Source organism: Bacillus rossius, chromosome 2 (genome assembly GCF_032445375.1).
Source record: "Bacillus rossius redtenbacheri isolate Brsri chromosome 2, Brsri_v3, whole genome shotgun sequence".
NCBI lineage: Eukaryota > Metazoa > Arthropoda > Insecta > Phasmatodea > Bacillidae > Bacillus > Bacillus rossius.
In genome coordinates, this window is record NC_086331.1 from 131,441,423 (window position 1) to 131,461,445 (window position 20,023).

The 20,023-nt window shown below is 34.0% G+C and overlaps 1 protein-coding gene across 1 annotated transcript in view; it reads left to right on the top strand.

The window, feature by feature from the left end:
• The window catches only part of LOC134529840 (ceramide-1-phosphate transfer protein), a 30,249-nt gene that overhangs the window by 2,851 nt on the left and 7,375 nt on the right, over positions 1–20,023 (top strand). Inside the window, exons 2-3 of the mRNA XM_063364337.1 lie at positions 7,227–7,438; positions 17,054–17,229. Coding sequence (XP_063220407.1) covers positions 7,227–7,438; positions 17,054–17,229 — 388 coding nt within the window. The remainder of the gene's footprint in view (positions 1–7,226; positions 7,439–17,053; positions 17,230–20,023) is intronic.

Consider the following 20,023-nt stretch of genomic DNA (forward strand, 5'->3'; position numbering starts at 1 on the left):
CGCAACCAACCATTCTCACAATTAGATGCTATTTTTAATATACCAAACCTAACCTAACCACTCTTTGAACGGTTAATTTTCTGGCAGGGTTGGCTGATTTAAACCACGGTTTAAGCCATATTTTTTTTAAAACAATGGTTTTTTTAAAATGTATTTTTAAATAGAATATCTTAATAAATTTTAATGAAAGGTCTAATACCTCAATAATAATACAAGACTTTGCTCATTAATGTTTCTTGTGATATAGGAACAAATATACTAATCATGATCTTATCATTTACATTATTTGAATAAGTTGTAAATTATACCCAGCTAAATACTCCTCTAAAAATAAATTAATTAGTAAGTTGTAGTCAAAAGTATCAAAAAAAGAGGAAATAAATAAATTTATTATAAAAAAATATATTTTGTGGGAAATCCCTGAATGTACTGTAAATCCCCTTTCTATGGGAAGCACCCAATCTATGGAGAATCGTCTTCCTTTGGGGAAATACCAGTAAATATATTATGTTGCGGCTTTTCTGCAAAGTTAATATAAAATTACCAAAATACAACTTTTCAACCCTGGAGACGTTCCTTATTTACCCTGTAAACAGCTTTAATAAATTCCTATTGACTTCAGAGAAATTCCCTTTTTTAGCTCACATTTCAATATCTGTGCATTGCCACTGCCCGCCAATAATTGTTTACACTCGTCGGTTTTTGTATTTGTTCTGAAGAACTTCAAATATTGTGAATGGTGAATTAAGTAAAGCTAGCTACATTAAAAATAATTTTAAACATTGTGGACTGTTGGTTTGTTTAGTATAATAGAAACATTAAAATACTATAAAATATATCTTATGGTTGCTGACCTAACCAACTGTTCACATGAATTTACAGAAGTTTTAATGTAGCTATAATAACCCAACAAACTGTCCACAGTATTTTCAACATCGCTAACGTAACCTATGAATCATTAGTTACTACGTGATTTAAAACACGTCTTTAAATGAAATGTCAAAAAATTTCTTAATTCCATATTTGGATAAACAACCAACAAACAAAAAATATAAACATTAATATTTCCTTACAACTGCAATATGCATTCATATTAACTATTTTTATTATAAAACTACCGTTGATTAAAGTTCTCCATAATAAACACAAACAGACATGGGTAAACAATAAATGGTGGGCAGTGGCAATGCACAGATATTGAAATGTGAGCTAAAAACTGGGATTTTGTAGAAACTAGTAGGAATTTATTAACGCTGTTTACTAGGTAAATACAGAAATGTTTCTAGTGTTGGAAAATGGTATTTTCGTAATTTTATTTTTACTTTGCGAAAAGCCATGACGTAAGATAATTATTGAAAAACCCTTTCTGTTTTAAGTCCCAGTTAGATGTGCAGATTTGCTGGACTTCAGTTCTTTGATGTTATGACTTTTTTTGTTCAAAATGAATGGCAAAAAAACCTGGTTTAAACCAAAAAACCTTGTTTAAACAAAAAAAAGTTTAATTTCCAACTGTGTTTTTTGGTAATCAAATCTACTTGATTATCACAACACCCTCTTGGGTAATGATTGAAAAACATCTCGTGAAGTAAAAAAAAAAAGTATTTTTGATTTTTTACTATAATTTTCATGGAAAAGTGGTTCTCCAGAATTACCTTTACGGGTTAACGGTTGGTGAAAAATTGTTGTAAAACCTACTTATAATCTAAATATAGTGACCAAAATTGGTGTAGTGATTTAATAGCATAGTTGAGACTGTTTAAAATTAAAGGGACTTTAATGTCAGGATGTTGCGTTCAGGGCCAAGACTGTTTTATACCCTAATTGATTTTCCATTTCAAGTTAACATTGACAAATATTGAACAATATTGAAAATAAACACAATTCAACAGACCATTCTTACAATATCGTAGTATTTGTAACTGTAAACTATGTGAAGTATCACAATGCACTCTTAGGAAATAATTTAAAAGTAATTCAAGAAATGGAAACATTTTGAAGTCTGTTATGATTAATTTATTTTTCAGAAAAGTTGTTCTCCTTGAGAACAAAGTGAGAGAGCAAAGTGGTTGCTACAATTTCAATTCTATGATCTATATACCAATCATTGACTTTCAAATTAATCATTGTTGACACCACATCTTTAAACTGAAATGGTAAACTACAGAAAACTAACAGTGTTTGGAGATATTCAAAACACCTAAAATACCCCACATTCACGTATCACTATTTTATTAATTTTAAATGCATTATTTTTATGTTTAACTACTGGGTACTTGTTGGGTTAGGTCAGCGACATTTAAAATATTTAACAGCGTTTTTTGGGCAAGTATTTCTCAGAAATAACATTTTCAGAATTCTTAATTTTTCTCAGAAATATCATTATGTACTCTACATATAATAACGATCTTAATGTTAAATAATTGTAGGGTTGAGAAAAAATAAAACTAATATTATGAGAAATCAGTGTTGTCCAGTATTGTATAGTTTTGTATGTCCTTGTAACTATTTGTATTTGTTCTCTTGTTGCTTTGTGTGAATGATCATGATGTTTGTATTAGTGTTTTTGTATTGCGTCTAAAGTATTTTGCTATAGGTAGGAATGTCACACTTATAATAAATAAAACCATGACAACCCACAAATGGCCCTAAAACATGCAGAACAGTCTTCCTGAATGGTTAGTGTTAATGATATTGAGTCTAAAACCTAAAGGCAACATGAAATGACGGGCATAGAAGCTCCACAAACTAGAAACGTGAATGCCTCCCCAAAGACACAAATAGAGTGTGAGAGAAGCCCACAATGTTATCCCCAGGAAACAAGAGCTGTGTGGTCCACGAGACCAACTGGCTGTCACCACTCTTTCAAACCGACATACTAAATATGTGACTGCATTGAAGATATTTGCAACATACCTAAATAATACACAATTTTAGCTTTTCGCTTACTTTGAACACACATTAAAGTACTGAAGTAGGAGACTTTGGTAAATGTTCCAGGTAAGAAGCATACAGCAAATGAGTTAACAAGGTTTCTCTAGCTCTACATAGGGTCTTTCCATGAAAAATCATCGAAATATTTTGTAGCAACCCAGGCTCTTACCTTTTAAAACTTGTTTAACCATTTGCATAAAGAATTTTTTTATGTTTTTCTGGTTAGAGATAATACTTGGTTAGGTTTCTTGGTATCATTTAAATAACAGCTGGTCTTCTTTTTAGAAGTATATTTTGTGTTAGCAAATTGTTTTAAGGATCATATTTTAATTTTATTAATGGTTTTATTTATTTCTGTTTATTTGTTTACTCTTTTGTGATAAAGTGACAGTTGTTTTTACCTATTTTTTGCTTGCTTATTTAAATTTTCATGTGCTCATGTTTTATTATATATTTTTTATTTGCTAAAGTTTGGATACAAGAATGTTTCTAGAATTTTCTAGAATAATTGTGATGATGCAATAGTTTTCCAGTTATGTAACAATTAGAAATCACGTGTTGTTCTTGGGGACAGAATTGCAATGCCTCATGTTTTGTTTTCAGTATAGTAAAGTGATTGGTTATTGGTTGGAATTGTATATGTGACTGGCCTACGACTCCCAACTCTTTCCATGGGCAAGAGGTTGAATTCGCGGGTCGCCATGGTAGTTGTTACTTGGGCACCAGTAGGATAGGATGTGTTGGGGCGGTTTGCCAAACTAACAGTTTTATTTATTTGAAGAATTTCAGGCCTGTGGTCAAGACCTTGCTGTCGAACATTATTAAGACCTTTTAGTAATTTGAATTTGATGACCATAGGCGGAAGTGATGGTCCTGGTGGAGCCATTTTAGTAAATTGGTGGCCACACCGAGCAGACAATGCTCTCTCCGCCATTGGTACAGTGTGTCGTAAGAAACCATTGGATTTTATAAATGTTAGGAATGCTTTCCTTGGGTCGACAGGGAGTGGAATGGGCTGAATGAAGGAATGTTATGGGTGAGAGATGATGGGTTCTGAGGAGAAGCCTAAAAAGGGGGGGGGGGGGGGGGTGTTAGTAAAAAGGGAGGACTCATTGCAACCATGTGAAAGTCCAGTTGTGAGTGAAACATATCTAATCTAATCTAAAAAAAAAACTAAAATTATATATATTTCATTCTAGTGATGAACAAATGGCGGCCATTTTCAGTATTTGGTAACTGAAAAAATTAATTCACCATCTTTATTCGTGAATTTGTTTATTTATGCCAGGGAATCATCAAATTATGCAGTATCAACCTCGAGAGAAATGTTTTTTGAGAACTTAAATATTTATTCAGCACCCAGCGAGTTTCTTCAAGTGTTTACAAAAATAGAGCTAGCCGGAGGTTTGGACGGTTACAATGGTTACTACATCATATAAAAAGAATTCACAAAAAATATTTTTTCATACATGTAAATAGTTAACAATAATAATTTAAAAATTTTTTTTAAAATATATAAGTAACCAAAAAACTATGATGTTAAGAGTTTTAATTTTCTGTCATTGATAATCTTATGTAAAATATGTCGTCTCACCAGTTTTAATTTTTCAGATTCATGGGCAGTGTTTTCCAACATTGATTGAAATTTATAAGAATAAAAATATATAAGTATGTTATACGTGCTTGTAGGTAGATTGCGTGAAAATTGTTATTAAATATTAATTTTGTGTATGAAATAGCAACTAAAGATTTTTTTACTTGCTGGAAAAATCTTCCTTTTTGGTTTACTGTCATTACTCTTATGGTCATTTTAACGCATAGCCAACTGCAAGCTATTTTAGTCGAGCTATCAGGAATAGCTGGTATAAATAACGGACCAGTTGTTAAAATAATGAATTTAAATATCTAAACTAAGATAATAGATTATTTTAGTCCCAGCAATTATTCTGTTGGAGCTGAAATCAAAGCAACCAAATGACTATAGCTTACACTTTTTATTTTTGAAATGATGGTACAAGAGAAGAGAGCGGTAAAGGTAATGGTTGGCAGCCATGTACCGACCTGCAGTTGAAAAACCCAGTCTATGACCCACTTGGTTTTTTTTTTTTTCAAAATTAATATTAATAAAAGTTTAATTATGAAAATTAACATGTTTTATTACAATTTACAAAGTACATATGTAAATTACAGATGCACACAAAAGTACAAAAACAAGGCTGATTTCATCTTGCTTATACTTGTACAGTAAACTCCCGATTATCCGTGTTAATTGGGACCCACCGATGTCTGGGTAATTGAAATCCTGTGAAAAAAACCCCGGGTAAACCATTTAATAGCAAGGGCCACTCTCGAATTTGGGTTGTACCATATATTTGTCTCCAGTCGAGTTCTGAGCGCAAATGAAGTCTTTGTGTACTGTGACTCAGCGTATGGGGACGTAAACAATACGGCACTGTGTCACCTTGCGGTCTGTCCCCCACATGCTGGGGAGTAGTGACGAGGTTGCTATATTTACTCGCACACTTGTTCTTAAGGCATCTCACATGCCCTAGTACACTGCACTAACTCTCCTGCATAAATTTGGAGAAATGTGTAATTCAGGTTTCACAACAATATTTATTTCTTATATCCAAATACAATATTGGTAAAAATTGCCTGGAGGCATGTCCCCAATTTAAGGTGAGACTGGACCAATCCAAGTGGTAGACCGCCCCCGAGCAATGCAGAAAGACGTCTGCTCCTTCTGGTGCACGGAAGCAACTGGAGTGAAAATCGCAGTGATTGGTCACCAGAGGGCACTCTATGGTGTTAGTGTTGCACCAGTAATGAGCGACATTAAATTACAGAACAGTATCCAAAGTAAAACGCCCATCATAAAAGTACTAAATGAATAAACAGATTCTTTCACTGTCACAAAGTACACATCCATTACGCAGGGGTGCTGAAATAAAACATTTAGAAAACTTGTTGTGCGTGGGAATCCTGGGTTGGTAGTCCTTCGTGAGTTTAACTGTATCTGCAGGGTTTAGTAAAAGGAAACTTATAGAAATAAAAAATATGGTTAGCGTGATGTGTTACAAAACTCTTTAAAGCAATAATAATTAGTACCTATGTTTACTTGTTATGGTGGGGGCTGTTCACATACCACCTGCATGGTACTGGTCTGAACAGCCGCATTTGAACAGGAAGGGCATGTCTGCTGCAGCATAGTGAGCAGCATTGGAGTATCACAACATTAGCATTGCTAAAGCATGCATTTCTGGCACAACATGTCTAAAAACAATTTTTTGTGAAATATTTGAATAATTTTTAAATTATAAGTGTTAAAACATTTTCTTGGCACCATTATTTTACCATAAAACTACCATGAATATAACCAAAGGAAAATGTTAAAATTTTTAAAAACTTTTTTTTTAGGTAATACATATATTATAAGAAAATTCGGTTGATTACAGCATCAAAACTTCTTCCATTAATCCTTGGTTACGTTTCGACTTTGCTGTCTAAATATTTTCCTTTTTATCTCACATTTCAGAACTTTAACATAGGCTGATTTTATACATTGCTTTGTTATATTTAATTTTTATATAATTAATAAACCTTTATTTAATTTAATAATAAATAATGAAAGCAAAGTCAAGCCTGTAACAGCCTTTTTTTTTCATGAAGTATGTGATATAAAATGTGTAAATACTTTAAATAATGCCAGAGTGTAAATGATGTGTTTCTGATTTAAGTTAAAAATTTAAAAATCATTCAATTATATAATAAGAAATTGTTGGATGTGTGTCAATTGACAAATACTCCTGTCATATTTGTTTATATCATTGAAGGTGGGGCAATAATGATATAATTGTTACATGTACATTAAAAGTGCGAAATAACTTAATTTTATTTGTGTACATAAACTTTCAGAAAGGACATTTTGATATTTAATCAAAATGGTCTTCACTAAGAAAAATACTTATTTTGGTGCATTACCATCCCCACTATTGAGTATTGTAGAATCAATTAGTAGTAGCCAAACATTCCATTTTTAGGTTTTTTTTCCTATGAGCCGCTGTTTTAAACATGTACCATAACGTACTAACCTGGAAATCTAAACAATATTTGAAGCTTTACTGTAAAGCAAATATTTGAGGAAAATGAAATTTTTATGTAGGTATATGATAATGTATAGCTTAACTGAAAGTGTTTTGTTAAAGAGCTTGGATTTAAATAAAAGTAGGTAAATTTGTTAAGTAATATACTTTAAACCTTAATCCTAAAAGGTACGTGGTATTTTTTTTTTATAGATTTTTCCAATTGATGGGAAGTGTATTTTCTTTTGTGGCATCGGATGTAAAAGAGAAAATTGGTATTTTGGAAGACTTCAGAAAAAAAGATAAAAATGACAATTTTCATACTTTCAAAAAGATGGTGGATTTTGAAAAGGAGAACAGTTTACTTCATTCAGAAGGCTATGTGTCGGGGTCGCGAACTTTACTTCGACTTCATCGAGGACTTGGTAACTATTGAAAATATGGCCTGATTTTGCCTTCTTTGTTTTGGACTATGTTTATTTTTCTTTGCTTACAGAGGCAAGCAAATGCAGTTCTGCAGAAAGTATTTGCAAGATAAAAAAATGCATGGCTATATTTTGTATTAAAAAAATGTGTTGCTTACCTGCTGTGTTTTAAACAAATTGAAGTTTATTAAGAATAACTTATCTTGGGATTCAAGCCATTGAAACATTTTCAGAACATTTTAGATTATAATTGAAAATTGTATTTCTCAGATTTTATTTTTGGACTGGATTGTGAGGGAGGGGGTGTGGAGTCAAGTCAGAATCAAGATTTCTTTTCCTCCGCAGTTTCAGTTAATTCAGTAATCCAGAATTCACTTCTCATGCAGACACCTCTAGGTCAGTATATTGGATGGACAGGATATTTTATCAGGCTTCAATTTTCTCTGGAAATGCCATTATTATTCCCATGAGCCATGAAATGTTAAGTGGAATGTAAAGAAAGAGATGCAACCCTTTGCGTACTTGGGTTAAATCACCAAATACCAGACATTGAACTCATTAATATTAGCCCAATCTTCTCTGTGTGGTAATTTATGTAAGGAATTGAGTCACACTGACAACCCAAACCAAAATTCAAAAGATTAATTGATGCAATTAAAGCAATAATTAGGTCTTGTGTTGCCATGTTAAACAAATGCTATTAGCTTCATTTTTCCAGGAATTGAACCTACCTTGGTGATGTTAAAATACTGTAAATACCTTGTACACCTGATAATATCACACCAGAGTTTTATTCCAGTTCATCCTTAAATCTTCAAATTATTGCACTTTAACATTTTACTTTTTTGAACATGGCATAGTAGCATCGGTTTGTTAAGCCATCATTTTGGCATGGGCTATGACTATTTGCTGATTAGTTATTGGGCTTGCTTCAGCTTGTAAACAGGAGGGCATTTTCAGTGCACTCAGGCTGGACTAGTATACTGATAGAAAGAAAAATTGAGTGCACTAGTGAATCGGGAAGTACATATGAATTCTGCCCTGGTATATATGGCTGGGCTGCATGCCTATATGCAGTGAGTCCAGGTGTGGCTGCCTGCTGGGGGCTAAAATGACGGAGGACTGTGGTACACTTATTATATTTGCAATTAATAAACCATTACATAGATCAAGTTTAACAGCATTACTGTTGAAAGAATGTAAGGGACTAATTTTAACATTTTTACTAAAATATTAAAAAAAAAAAAATCTGAAATAAATGTGATCCTGCATTAGTTTTGTTAAGTTAAAAACATATTTTCTAGGTTTCACAACAATTTGTTTTCCATTTTTTCTACTGACCAGATACAAATGTATAGCTCGTAAGTGATGACAGTGTCACAACTCTAAATTGGTGTCTTTTCAGGAGAGATGTTTTAAGGTTTTCAAGAACCATAACTTTATTGGTAGTAATTTTGCAGTGCCATCCTGAAATAAGTGTACTGATTAGCGATTTTGGTATACCATCATGTATGACAATAGCAAGAGTAATTAACAAAAACATCTGCCAGTGAAATGACACTGTTACTGCAAAAATACCAATTGAGTTATATTTTAGAATGGACATTGTTGTTAGTAAACAGAATAGCATTACTTCAAATTGAGTCTGCATATCAACATATTTTTACTTTGCAGGGTGGTCACCCAACCGGAAAAATCGGGAAACCTTGAATTACCAGTGACCTTTTTTGGTGCTGGGAAAATCTTGAGAAACCCAGAAATTTTTAAAAGCCATGGGAAATTACCATTTGTTATTCAAGTTGGAAAGAGCTTTGTTGAAAAACTGCATGCTGCATGCTACAAACTGCGTTACCTGTACCATTTTTGAACAATTTTTACAGCTTAGTTGAAAAATTACTCACTGCATACAGACTACGTCACTTATGCCAGTTTTGAACACTGTGCACTGGTGAACTGCGGCAGCAGATGTGACATGTTATATACAGGTAGCCAATGCTTGCCGTGGAATGTCCCTACGAGGAGGAATGAAGGGAAGCCGATCACTCTGTTTCTTTTTTCACCTTTTTTGACGTGATAATGTCTTATAAATCGATGAATGCCGGCTGCACGCACAAAAAATTGTCACGTTCCGCCTGAGCCGAGCGTGCAAGAACCGGCCAACCACCGTGCGAGAAAATCTTCTATAATATCAAACAGGTTGAGGCGGGCTTTTTAACTAATAATTGTTCGCGATTATATTTGATCAAATTATTTAAATAAAATTTGCAAAAACTGTAAATAATATTTGAAAATTAAAAAGTATGCAATTTTTCATTAATGTTTTCTTATGACGTTATCACGTAAAATTATTGTCCTTAAACCGACTTTACAGACAACCCCCTTTTTTTACTTTTACTTCTGAAGATTTTCACAGGTGGTAATAATAAACAGAAGCCATGACTGAAAACTAATACCGTGATTTTACACCCGAAGGACTGGATGATATAATTTGCAGAATAAAATAAAAAAATATATAATATTGAATATAAAATAAACTAGATTAGCAGGTGGTGCCATAATTCTTTTTTCTTTCTTTCTGTATCTTGTATGCAGCCCATAGCTACTCCAATACTGCATTGATAGTGAAGAACATGTATCCATTTATAAATATTTTACCATTACAATCAGTTTGCAGATGTATTTGTTCTACGGCAAGTATTAAAGTGATTTTATAATGGTAATAAGTTAAAAAAAAATTATTAACAAGTATGGAGGTACTTATACAACTTAAAATTTATAATGTGCAGATTAATATTATTCGAAGTGTCTCTATGAGGAACATGATTTACCAATCTCATCTAACAAAAATGCTGATGAGAATTTTAATTGTTTATGTTAATTATTATTGTAATGTGTAGTTTTTAGCCTCGGTAGCTGTTGAAGTAATTTTAGTTGTACCTGTATGCTTTGCTGTATTAATTATACCAATGCAGTCTTTTCTTAAGTTTTACTGTTGATTGGTAGTCACATAGTTTAAACAACATTCAGTAACTTCCAAATTGTGTTAAGGAAAAATGCTTTTATCACAGAATTAATATAGTCTTATGGGATTACTTTTTATTTTAATTTTACTTTTATTTTATATATTATTAAATGGTAGATAATTAATATAGAATGGTTGATGTAATTTTTTGCGCTCTAATGTAACAAAAACTGTTAGCTACATAGTATATTTTTATTAACTTAGTAACATTTCATGTAAGTTCTTGGAAAACGTTCAAATTCCTGAAAAAACCTATAATTTTGTTTTGCCAAAACAGTGTGTCTTAAACAGTACATCATTACAATACACTAATGTTTCTTGGATGTTAAAGTATTGTATCTCAATCAGTGCAATATTAAACACTACAGAATATTTCAAATGTTCAAACAACTTGCAAACTTTCATAAAATTATAGTACTACGGTATCAAATTCTTTTCAACGAACTCTATCATAACTTATATTTTTCTCTAAAATCTCTGGCTTATAGTGGATGCAGGAGTCAGCATTACATCAATGTTTGATACTTTCTTTTTTCATGAATATATCTTCCTGGAAATTTGAGTCCAAATAGGACAGTGTAGAAAATCGAATTGGGTGATTCCTTCGCAACTTTCACATCAGCTTTATTATTTCTTCCTATATTAATAGGGCCTTTGTCTATATGCAATTGCCTAATGCCATTTACATAAAATGTTTCTCCGGTTTTCCTTACAGTCCTAATCACAGAAATGATTGTTTCTGTTGTGTACATAGAACCACTTAAATTGATGTTTCACATTTCTATCAAAGAATGGGTTGAATCCCCTTCATTTTGTATGAGAAATTTGTGTGTTACACATTTTATTTTAGAGCTTTCTCTCTAAAGTATCAAAGCACACACATTCCTGATACATTCATCCTCTATGGGCATTGCTTTCATTCCAAACATAACATTCACAGGAATTATTTTGCAGATTGTAATGTTTCCTTTCAGTTGTCTGTCAAGTTTACTCTTTCAGCTTGCTTTTCAGCCCAAGATACTTCCTTTTTTATGCTAAGTGTTTGTTGTTTTTTTTTCCATCCAATGCTTTTTTTTTTCTTCTCTCCTATTACTAGCATATACAGTCAGAGATCACATTGAGATTTTTTTGATACGAAAAATGTTATGTTACATTCAGTAAACAAACATTAAAATAATGTGTAGTTACCATACTCAACATTTCTTTCTTGAAAATAGGTGAGGTAATCTGTATGAATTTCTCAAGTGGTCTTGCTTCCATCAGTGAACTCTATGGAAGCATTAGCTTGCGTGTAGTGGCTTTCAATGTTCATTTTAGAATTAATAAATTGTCTGATCACTTCTTTGATACTTTTGTCAATTTTAGGGTGCTTACCATTCTTATATCTTCTAGAAGAACCTTTGCTACTTTGTTTTGTTTCTCCATCACTTTACGTATAGGATGGCTGTTAATATCTAAAGTATTCACGAAGAATAACATACACACTCTGATATCATTAAAAAAAAGCCATGTTGGTGTCTGTTGCCACCAATGTGCATGTAGTATACCTAGGTTAGATATCCTGCATATTTCTATTGATGAATTGACTCTGTTTAATGTCTTCCTGTCCCCAATAAGCTGAAAAGAATTTCAAACGTTCTTACTCCTTAACCTTTGTATTGCATTTATTTTATGTGTAAATTTGTTAGAACATGGAGTTGAATTTTTTTTTAGCTTTCCTTTTTTTTTTATACTTTGTCCCCATTCCATACTCTTCCAGAATTCTGTGCTTATTTTAAATATTCCTACATCTTATTTTTACATTTATGTTAAAACACATTTTTTAATGGTCTTGTCAAAACGATGATGTGGTTTTGGGTCCGACTGGAATCAAATTTACTTGATGATACTAGATGAAGAAGAACCCATAGTACTATCAGAAGCTGTTATGTTTGAAGTAGGTTTAACAGTTTTAGTTGGAGTATATATTGTGACGTGACTCCGTCAGACGTCCCGCGTACACCTATACACATAACAATAAATAACCTATAACATTTGGGGGGTGGTAGCTGTTGGTAAGCATGGTACTCGAGATCAAGTCTTCTCCCTATACAGGAAGTGTAGGGTATTATTTATGTACTGAAAAGAAACGTGATTAGTTCATTCAAGCACAGGTTTTATTTACTAATCCAAATATGAGAAGCACAATAAACAAACTCTGAGAAATAAAACAAAAAAAAAGGTTAACAGAAAAATTCATAAATAATAATTTATCACTTAGATTCACGAATAAATAAATACCTTAATTACATATTAAAGTGACGTCCGCCGGCAAACAATTATCACTACAACATGGCGGTTCTCTCGTCATCGCAGCTCCGCGGAAGAATAGTATACTTCCCAGTAACCACTACCTACATGCTTATAACCAGACGTCGATTTTTCCCAAAATCAAATAATAAATAATAGAGGTGGAACAATACTACATTATTACTTAAAAGATTAAGACGAAGATCGTCCAAGAAATGATCGTTGCGAACGAGCCATGGCCAACCACTTACCCTACTGACTTGAGGCGAAGCAAAGTTGTTTCAAACCGACGTGGACCCGGCTCCCAGAGAGGTCCCCAGGCAAAAAGCCTCGGCCCCTCCCTGGAAGGAGGTTTTAACTACAAAACTAGGCCATGCCGGAAAAACAAAAAAAAAAACACGAACACCGGGAAAACTTATCCACAAGGCAACTCGCGGTCCCCTCCCTTCCCACAAGGAAAAAAAATGAAAAACAAGTGAAGACAGCTATTCCTTCTGCGCAGACGCGAGCGAGTTTCCCCCTCTCCCTCTTGCGCTGCTCGATTGTTAATTTTCCGTCTACGTTTCCAAACTTGGACGCAAGATGGCATCACTAATCAGGACAGAGTCCTCGAAACGAGAACACAAAAGCCTCGCACGACAAACAAGAGACTAGCGTAGCGCAGCAGGTTTTTCTGGAACGGCGTGTTGCAACCTCTCAGCAGGCCCTGGCCAGCGACCCACGAGAATTAGCAACCCACGCAGCCTCGCAAAAGCCCGCGGCGCTTGCAAACTTCTATCGCAGTAACCTATATTCCCATACCCGCGTGTCGAAATCAACCGGCCGAGCCTGGAAACGCGCACGTACACCAACACGTTAACAAAAGTAAACTAAATTTAAGAAAAAAAAAGTAATGAAATTTTCAGACCGTGACAATATAGTAGCAACACTATGATCTTCAATGTGTGTCTGACTTCCTACACTGCTGGAGAGCACACTGTCTCGTTTGGGACGTACGACGTATCACAGTCTTCAGAAGACGAATCGCTACTACTGCTGTTACTGCAGATGGACAAAGAACGGAACGAGTATGAGGAACTGGCACTGGTGGATGACGTTTGCAATATTTTTCTGCCGATAGTCAAACTCTGTGTATGGTATTCGTCGTCAAAGTTATGGACAGAATCTGCAAAATTTCCCAAAAAAAGTAGAAACTCAATCATTATATGCATACTTTGGGAAATAATAAGTCAGTATATATTTTTTTTACAGGAATTTTAATTAAAACTTACACATTGGCATCGCCTGGAGTTGTGATATCAAAATAAATTTCTTGTGCTCGTTTCACCATCTTCGTCCCTTGTCCTGTCCTGATAACACACCAGTGCTGTAAAAGTAAAAACCTAGAAGTTATATAACCGTGGATTATTCAGAATTGTCATATGAATTTTTAACAATAGTGTCATACATAGAAATGTGATGAAGAAACTAATTTTTGATGGCAACCACAAAGTTTCAGCAAGAGTGTCATATTTATATTCATTTCTAAAGTAAACTTCTCAATTTGAGATTAGAATTTATTGAAATAACATCGAAATTAAACAAAGGTCATACAGCATAAAATAAAGATACTTTGCAATAAGAATATCACATTTTTTTTAAATGTGACTGTCTGGCCTGGAAACATATTTGCTGCTAAAATGTCATATTTAAAAAAAACTACTGTCTTAAAACAGAAATATGGATACCCCCTACAGTCACATGTTAAAATACTGTATTGTTGCTCTACACAAGAATTAGCTTATCTGTCACTATTTGTGCTGAAATGTTACAATAAAAGGTGTAATGTTCTTCATGAAAAGTAGGAAATGTTTACATGGCAACAGCCGATGTGCAACCGAGGTGTGACAGTACTGCTTATAACCGGAATACCATATTCTATGAGTTCAATGACCCAGCTGTGGTTTTTGCAAGTAGGATTATGACACTACCGTATAAATGTGTGCCCTATAGCGATTCTTTGTATGTCAACTCAAACAAGCCAGTTTTTGAGTCAAATCATTCATCAAACAATGTTGTATCCAAAAAAAGTAAATTTTAGAGAAGTAACAGGAAAACTGTTTCATGTTTAACTACTATTATTTCTGAACATAGGTACCTGAACTGGATATGTAAGGTAATACCATCATTGAAAATTGCAATGTAAATGTTACAACACATTATGGCTAATTTACATCTGATTAGTGGCAAAATTAAAATTTTCTATCAGGAACAACGTTGTATGTGGCTAGTTACAACATTATTCTTAAATACACTTAACAATATTATCTGAAATATTTTCAACATATAGAACACAGATGTTAATTGGAAAATTAAAGAAACACTTAGATGAAAAAGAGTTCCTGTATAAATCTAGTGTCTTACTTTCTTTGGAAAATGCTTGCATTGTTCACCTAATGGTATCCACTTCAGATTTTAAGCATGTGAATGACTCAATCTTGACTTTGAAATAACCTTCCAAATGACATCAGTGCAGCTGTTGAGTGCTCAATCACATCCAATGGAACCATTTTGCTTCCATGAGAAACAAAATGCTTAACAGTTAATAAGAAAGTAATTTTTATGTGCGTAGAGCACATTTTAAACAAAATCTTTTAGTTTCGTTATTGGAAGCTATATTATTATCAATACACAATCAAAAGAACCACATTTTTAATAAAAATAATAAAATCAAATAAACGGTTCTAAAAACCATATGATTAAGAATCAAAATGTAACATCCCTTAAAACTCTTGTGAGCTAATGAGTGAGTTTTACTTCCTTTGTCATCAAAACTCTACAAGCCAGTGACGACACACTCGTATGCCAATAAGGTTTTATTTGCTTCATTTAAAATTTGATCAGCTCTTCTTAATATAGAAAATTAACTCACTACAGTGTAAGGTATTTAATCCGTAATGTTTGGAACCACCGTCATTCTGGATTAGCAGTTTTTGCGGATAGTCGCATGTCAATATAGTTTAAAATTAAAATACTAATATCCAGTACGATGGTATTTACAGGAAGCTCCTCTATAGAATCAAAAAATAAAGATAAGCGTTACTGTTTGTAAAAGTCTCTGATTTCCCCTTGTATCCGTGATTCAGATCTGTTCAAAAAATCATTACGGAAATGTACCAGTGAAGTTTGAAATGTAATCTGCTATAAAACAGGAATCATTACGGAAATGTACTAGTGAAGTTTGAAATGTAATCTGCTATAAAACAGGAATCATTAGGGAAATGTACCAGTGAAGTTTGAAATGTAATCTGCTATAAAACAGGAATCATTACGGAAATGTACTAGTGAAGTTTGAAATGTAATCTGCTATAAAACAGGAATCATTAGGGAAATGTACCAGTGAAGTTTGAAATGTAATCTGCTATAAAACAGGAATCATTACGGAAATGTACTAGTGAAGTTTGAAATGTAATCTGCTATAAAACATGAATCATTACAGAAATGTACCAGTGAAGTTTGAAATGTAATCTGCTATAAAACAGGAATCACTGTACTGAAATTAAAAATGACAGTAATGATAAACTCTGAGCGAACGATAAACGCCAGCAGCCCCAGTCATGTGATCTGGCAGCTAAGGTCAACAGCTGGAACCCACGCATGAAACGTGATTGGCTGAATTGGTGCCAGGATGTGCCAAACAGTAGAATGCCCGATTAAAGACATTTTAGTGTCTCTTTGTGTGTAGTGAATTTAGCAGCAGTAGCCTAAGATACAAGCTCTAAGAAGAACAGAGATTTTCTCTTTAAAACAAGGCTTATACTGTACCAAGTTTTATTAACTTGTTCCACTTGTTATCTGTTTTCAATACTTTTTAAGTTCTGGATATTAAATGTTATTTTTAAACCCATATATTGTTTTTAATCATTTGACAATATGACAGCATGTTTTCATTGCTATTGAAACAATTTTTTTTTGCTTTGCTAAACCAAATAAGACTTTTAAAAAAAAATAAAGCTTCTAGATTTTTTCATAATTGTTTTGGTTTGTCAACACAAATAATTTTCATAAAATTTTTTTGTTTATTTTTATGAGAAATAGGCTCAGGCAGAGTTCTTAAAACATATTTTGGCTTAAGGAACAACAGGCATGATTAAACCATACAAGAAGAGTACTTATGTATGGATCATAACATTCAGGTTTTGAGAGGAGATGTCTTCGATTTATTTCTTAAATTTTGTTGAGTATATTTGTTGCAGTTTCTTTCTTGTTTGTAATGTCCAGTTGAAATTTTATTTTTGGTATTAATATTTTTATTAATTTTTCAGATTTTATCAGAGAATTTCTTAAGGGAATTGGAGAGCTTCAAGAAACTGACAAGACGTCAGCAATTTGTCAGAAAGCCTACAACAACACACTTGCCAAACATCATCCTTGGGTGATCCGAAAGTCTGCTGTTGTAGCAATGTATGCATTACCAACACGGAAAGCTTTGTTGCTCAAGGTATATTCATTTTGTATATTTAGTATTTAAAGTATTTAGTTAAATTATTTATTTTTAAATTTATTTTGAACTCTCAGTTCTGTCTTAAATCATGGCAGAAATATTTTTACGTAAACCTAAATCGACTACATATATAACTCATGGTTTTAAAGTCCAAAAGTCTGTTATATTTCCTGTGGTCACCTTCTCTTCAGTATTTTTGGAAAATGTAAATTGCACAACTGCTTCTCAGTAAAGTTTCCCAACATGTTTGAAGTATATAACAGCATGCTGCATGTGATTTTAAAAAACTTTCAAACTATCTGCAGTTGTTTAATATGCTTAAAATATTACAAAGCACCAGGCAAAGAAATGTGACGGAGTAAATCTGAAATTTTGGTGGCCCAGAGTTCAGCATTGCACCACCCAGTCAAGTGGTTTGTAAACCAGTATTGGAGGTATTAATGGACTTAGTCTGTTGGTACTCCATAATGGAATACAGATAACTGGGCAGGCATGTTTATGGAGAGATTAGTGGCGTTCTTTTTACTCTGTTACATGATGTGACTGTAATTATACTATGTATGGTGAAACATTTCTGCTGGCTTTTTTTTTGGTATGAACCTACAAATGTAGTAAAGAAATACAAAAAACCGAACATAAATTTAATTACTAAGCATTGCATGTGAAATAAGGAAGTGAAGAATAGTTTAGCTTTGTCTGTGAAAGTGTTTTACCACCAAAAATTTCAATAAAATTAATTGATAAAGAGCAATAAAAAATGGATGATATAATTTTAGGATTAATTAATTTTGGTGGCGGGGCTGCTCAACATTTTCTGAAAACCAAACTTTTCATTTGTTTTAGCAGATACAAATAATCCATAAAAAATAGTTTTCTTGCAAATTGCGGTATGACTTTTTGCATGTGTCTGGTGTAGTTAGAGTGGTTGCGAGGAAAAGTTTCAATGAAAAGAAGGTAGGCTGTATCAGGGCTGCATCGGCAGTTGGGTACATGAAACAGTTTGTGCATGCTACAAAAGTGTGTGAGTACAAGGGTGCAGAAACCACAGTCGGTTACACACACACTGCGCTTGTGATTGAACTTGTCGATGAAGATGGATTTGAACCAAACCACGCTGTAGCAAATTCCCAGCACCTGTAGTACTAGGGTAGGTGCGCAGGTGCGTAATTAGCTCTGGCTTTGATCCTGCATTGAGACTGGTGGATGTGTCCTGGCTGCTCCTGGTGGATGCTGTTGGACTGGTCTCGTCTACCTCCGTGGTGGTCTCGGACGTCGCAACTGGTGGCACCCGTGACTGCCTTATTCTGCCCGAGCCTGCCTCACTCGTAGATGGCTGGGACTACTGCGCTTGCCTCAGTCCAGTGCACTTCCTGTGGTGACAGATATGTTACGCTGTGATCAAAGGGATTGGGTGAGAATTGGCATTCCTCAATTTTGCTGCCCGAAACTCTTCATGGCATATCTGGACCCTAGGTGTCAAACCCGAAGGCACCATATCCAAGAAACTTATCAGATTTCTGTGAAAAATTTCACACTTTTAAGTCTCGTAACTCCTCGATGAGCACCGGTTAGTTTGATGTATTATACCTGCTGTGGCAGAAAGAGCTCCCTGATTGTGACCGCTCCCTCTCTGATCTACAAACATACTGCAGAGCTACGCCTCTGTGAATGCCATGCGCGAGGCTCCAGTTGAATCGTGCATGACACAATAAACTCATCATCTGCACATGGAACACTTACGTGATCGAAGAATGGCTTTTTCCTCCACACAACAATCCAAAGTGACACACGCATAGTACAGTTGTGAAGATATATAAATGAAAGACATTTTGCATGAAAACAATTAATTACAAAAGTGCTCACATTGAAAAATAATTGACTGTTAATGTTGGGCTTAAATTTTAAATAGGTACTGTTTGAATTACTTCCTAAGTGTTCAGTTGTTTGATTCCTACTTCAAGATTAAGACTTTCAAACAGCAAGTTGTTAGAACATTTGCTTACTTTTTCTAAATAAATAACAGAAAAATTGTGTTGAAAATCTGAAACTTTCTCTCAAGATTTTGTGCTTCAAGTCTACAAGCAGGTTTCACACTGGGGTCTTCAGCTTGACGATTCTCGTAATTCCTCGTAACCTTTTACTAAAGCTAGGACAGCATCTGCTCTTGCAGACCCTCTTGTTTCTCACAAGGATTGTACCACAGGTGTATGGTATTTTTGTCAAGTATCGTTTGAAAATATTCCACCTGCATGTTAACACGGAAAAGTAGTCATGCAATTCCTGGACAAAACCAAAGAATACTTCTGCAGCAGTGCAGCTTTCTGTGGCATCAGAGCCAACAAGATTTGGTGAATGTGCAGCACACGGTATGTATTCAGCAAGGGAACTGTGCTGCTTTATTCAGGCCTGAAGACCTGAGTAGGGTCATGACATGTTGAAGGCATTGTCACAACTTTGGCCCCCACAATTCTCCATACTGATATCAAAACTTTCAAGACAGCCAACTATAGCTTTTTCTATGCTGGAAGATGTATGCGGTGTCACAGGCAGAAGCTTAATAAGTTGCTCTTTAGGTTTTGGTTCTGTTTGAGCCGTTTGAGGTATATAGCTTAAGATAATAGCCAAATGGTCAGTGTGAGAACAATCGGGTGTGGAATCTACTATGAGAGAGTAGTATCTACCTTCTTTCACTTCCTTAACTATGGTTTAAAGAACACGGTTACCTACTGATAGTTCCAATAAATTCATTACATGTCTGAGAAGATAGGTACGAGGTGTGCCCTGGACCCTT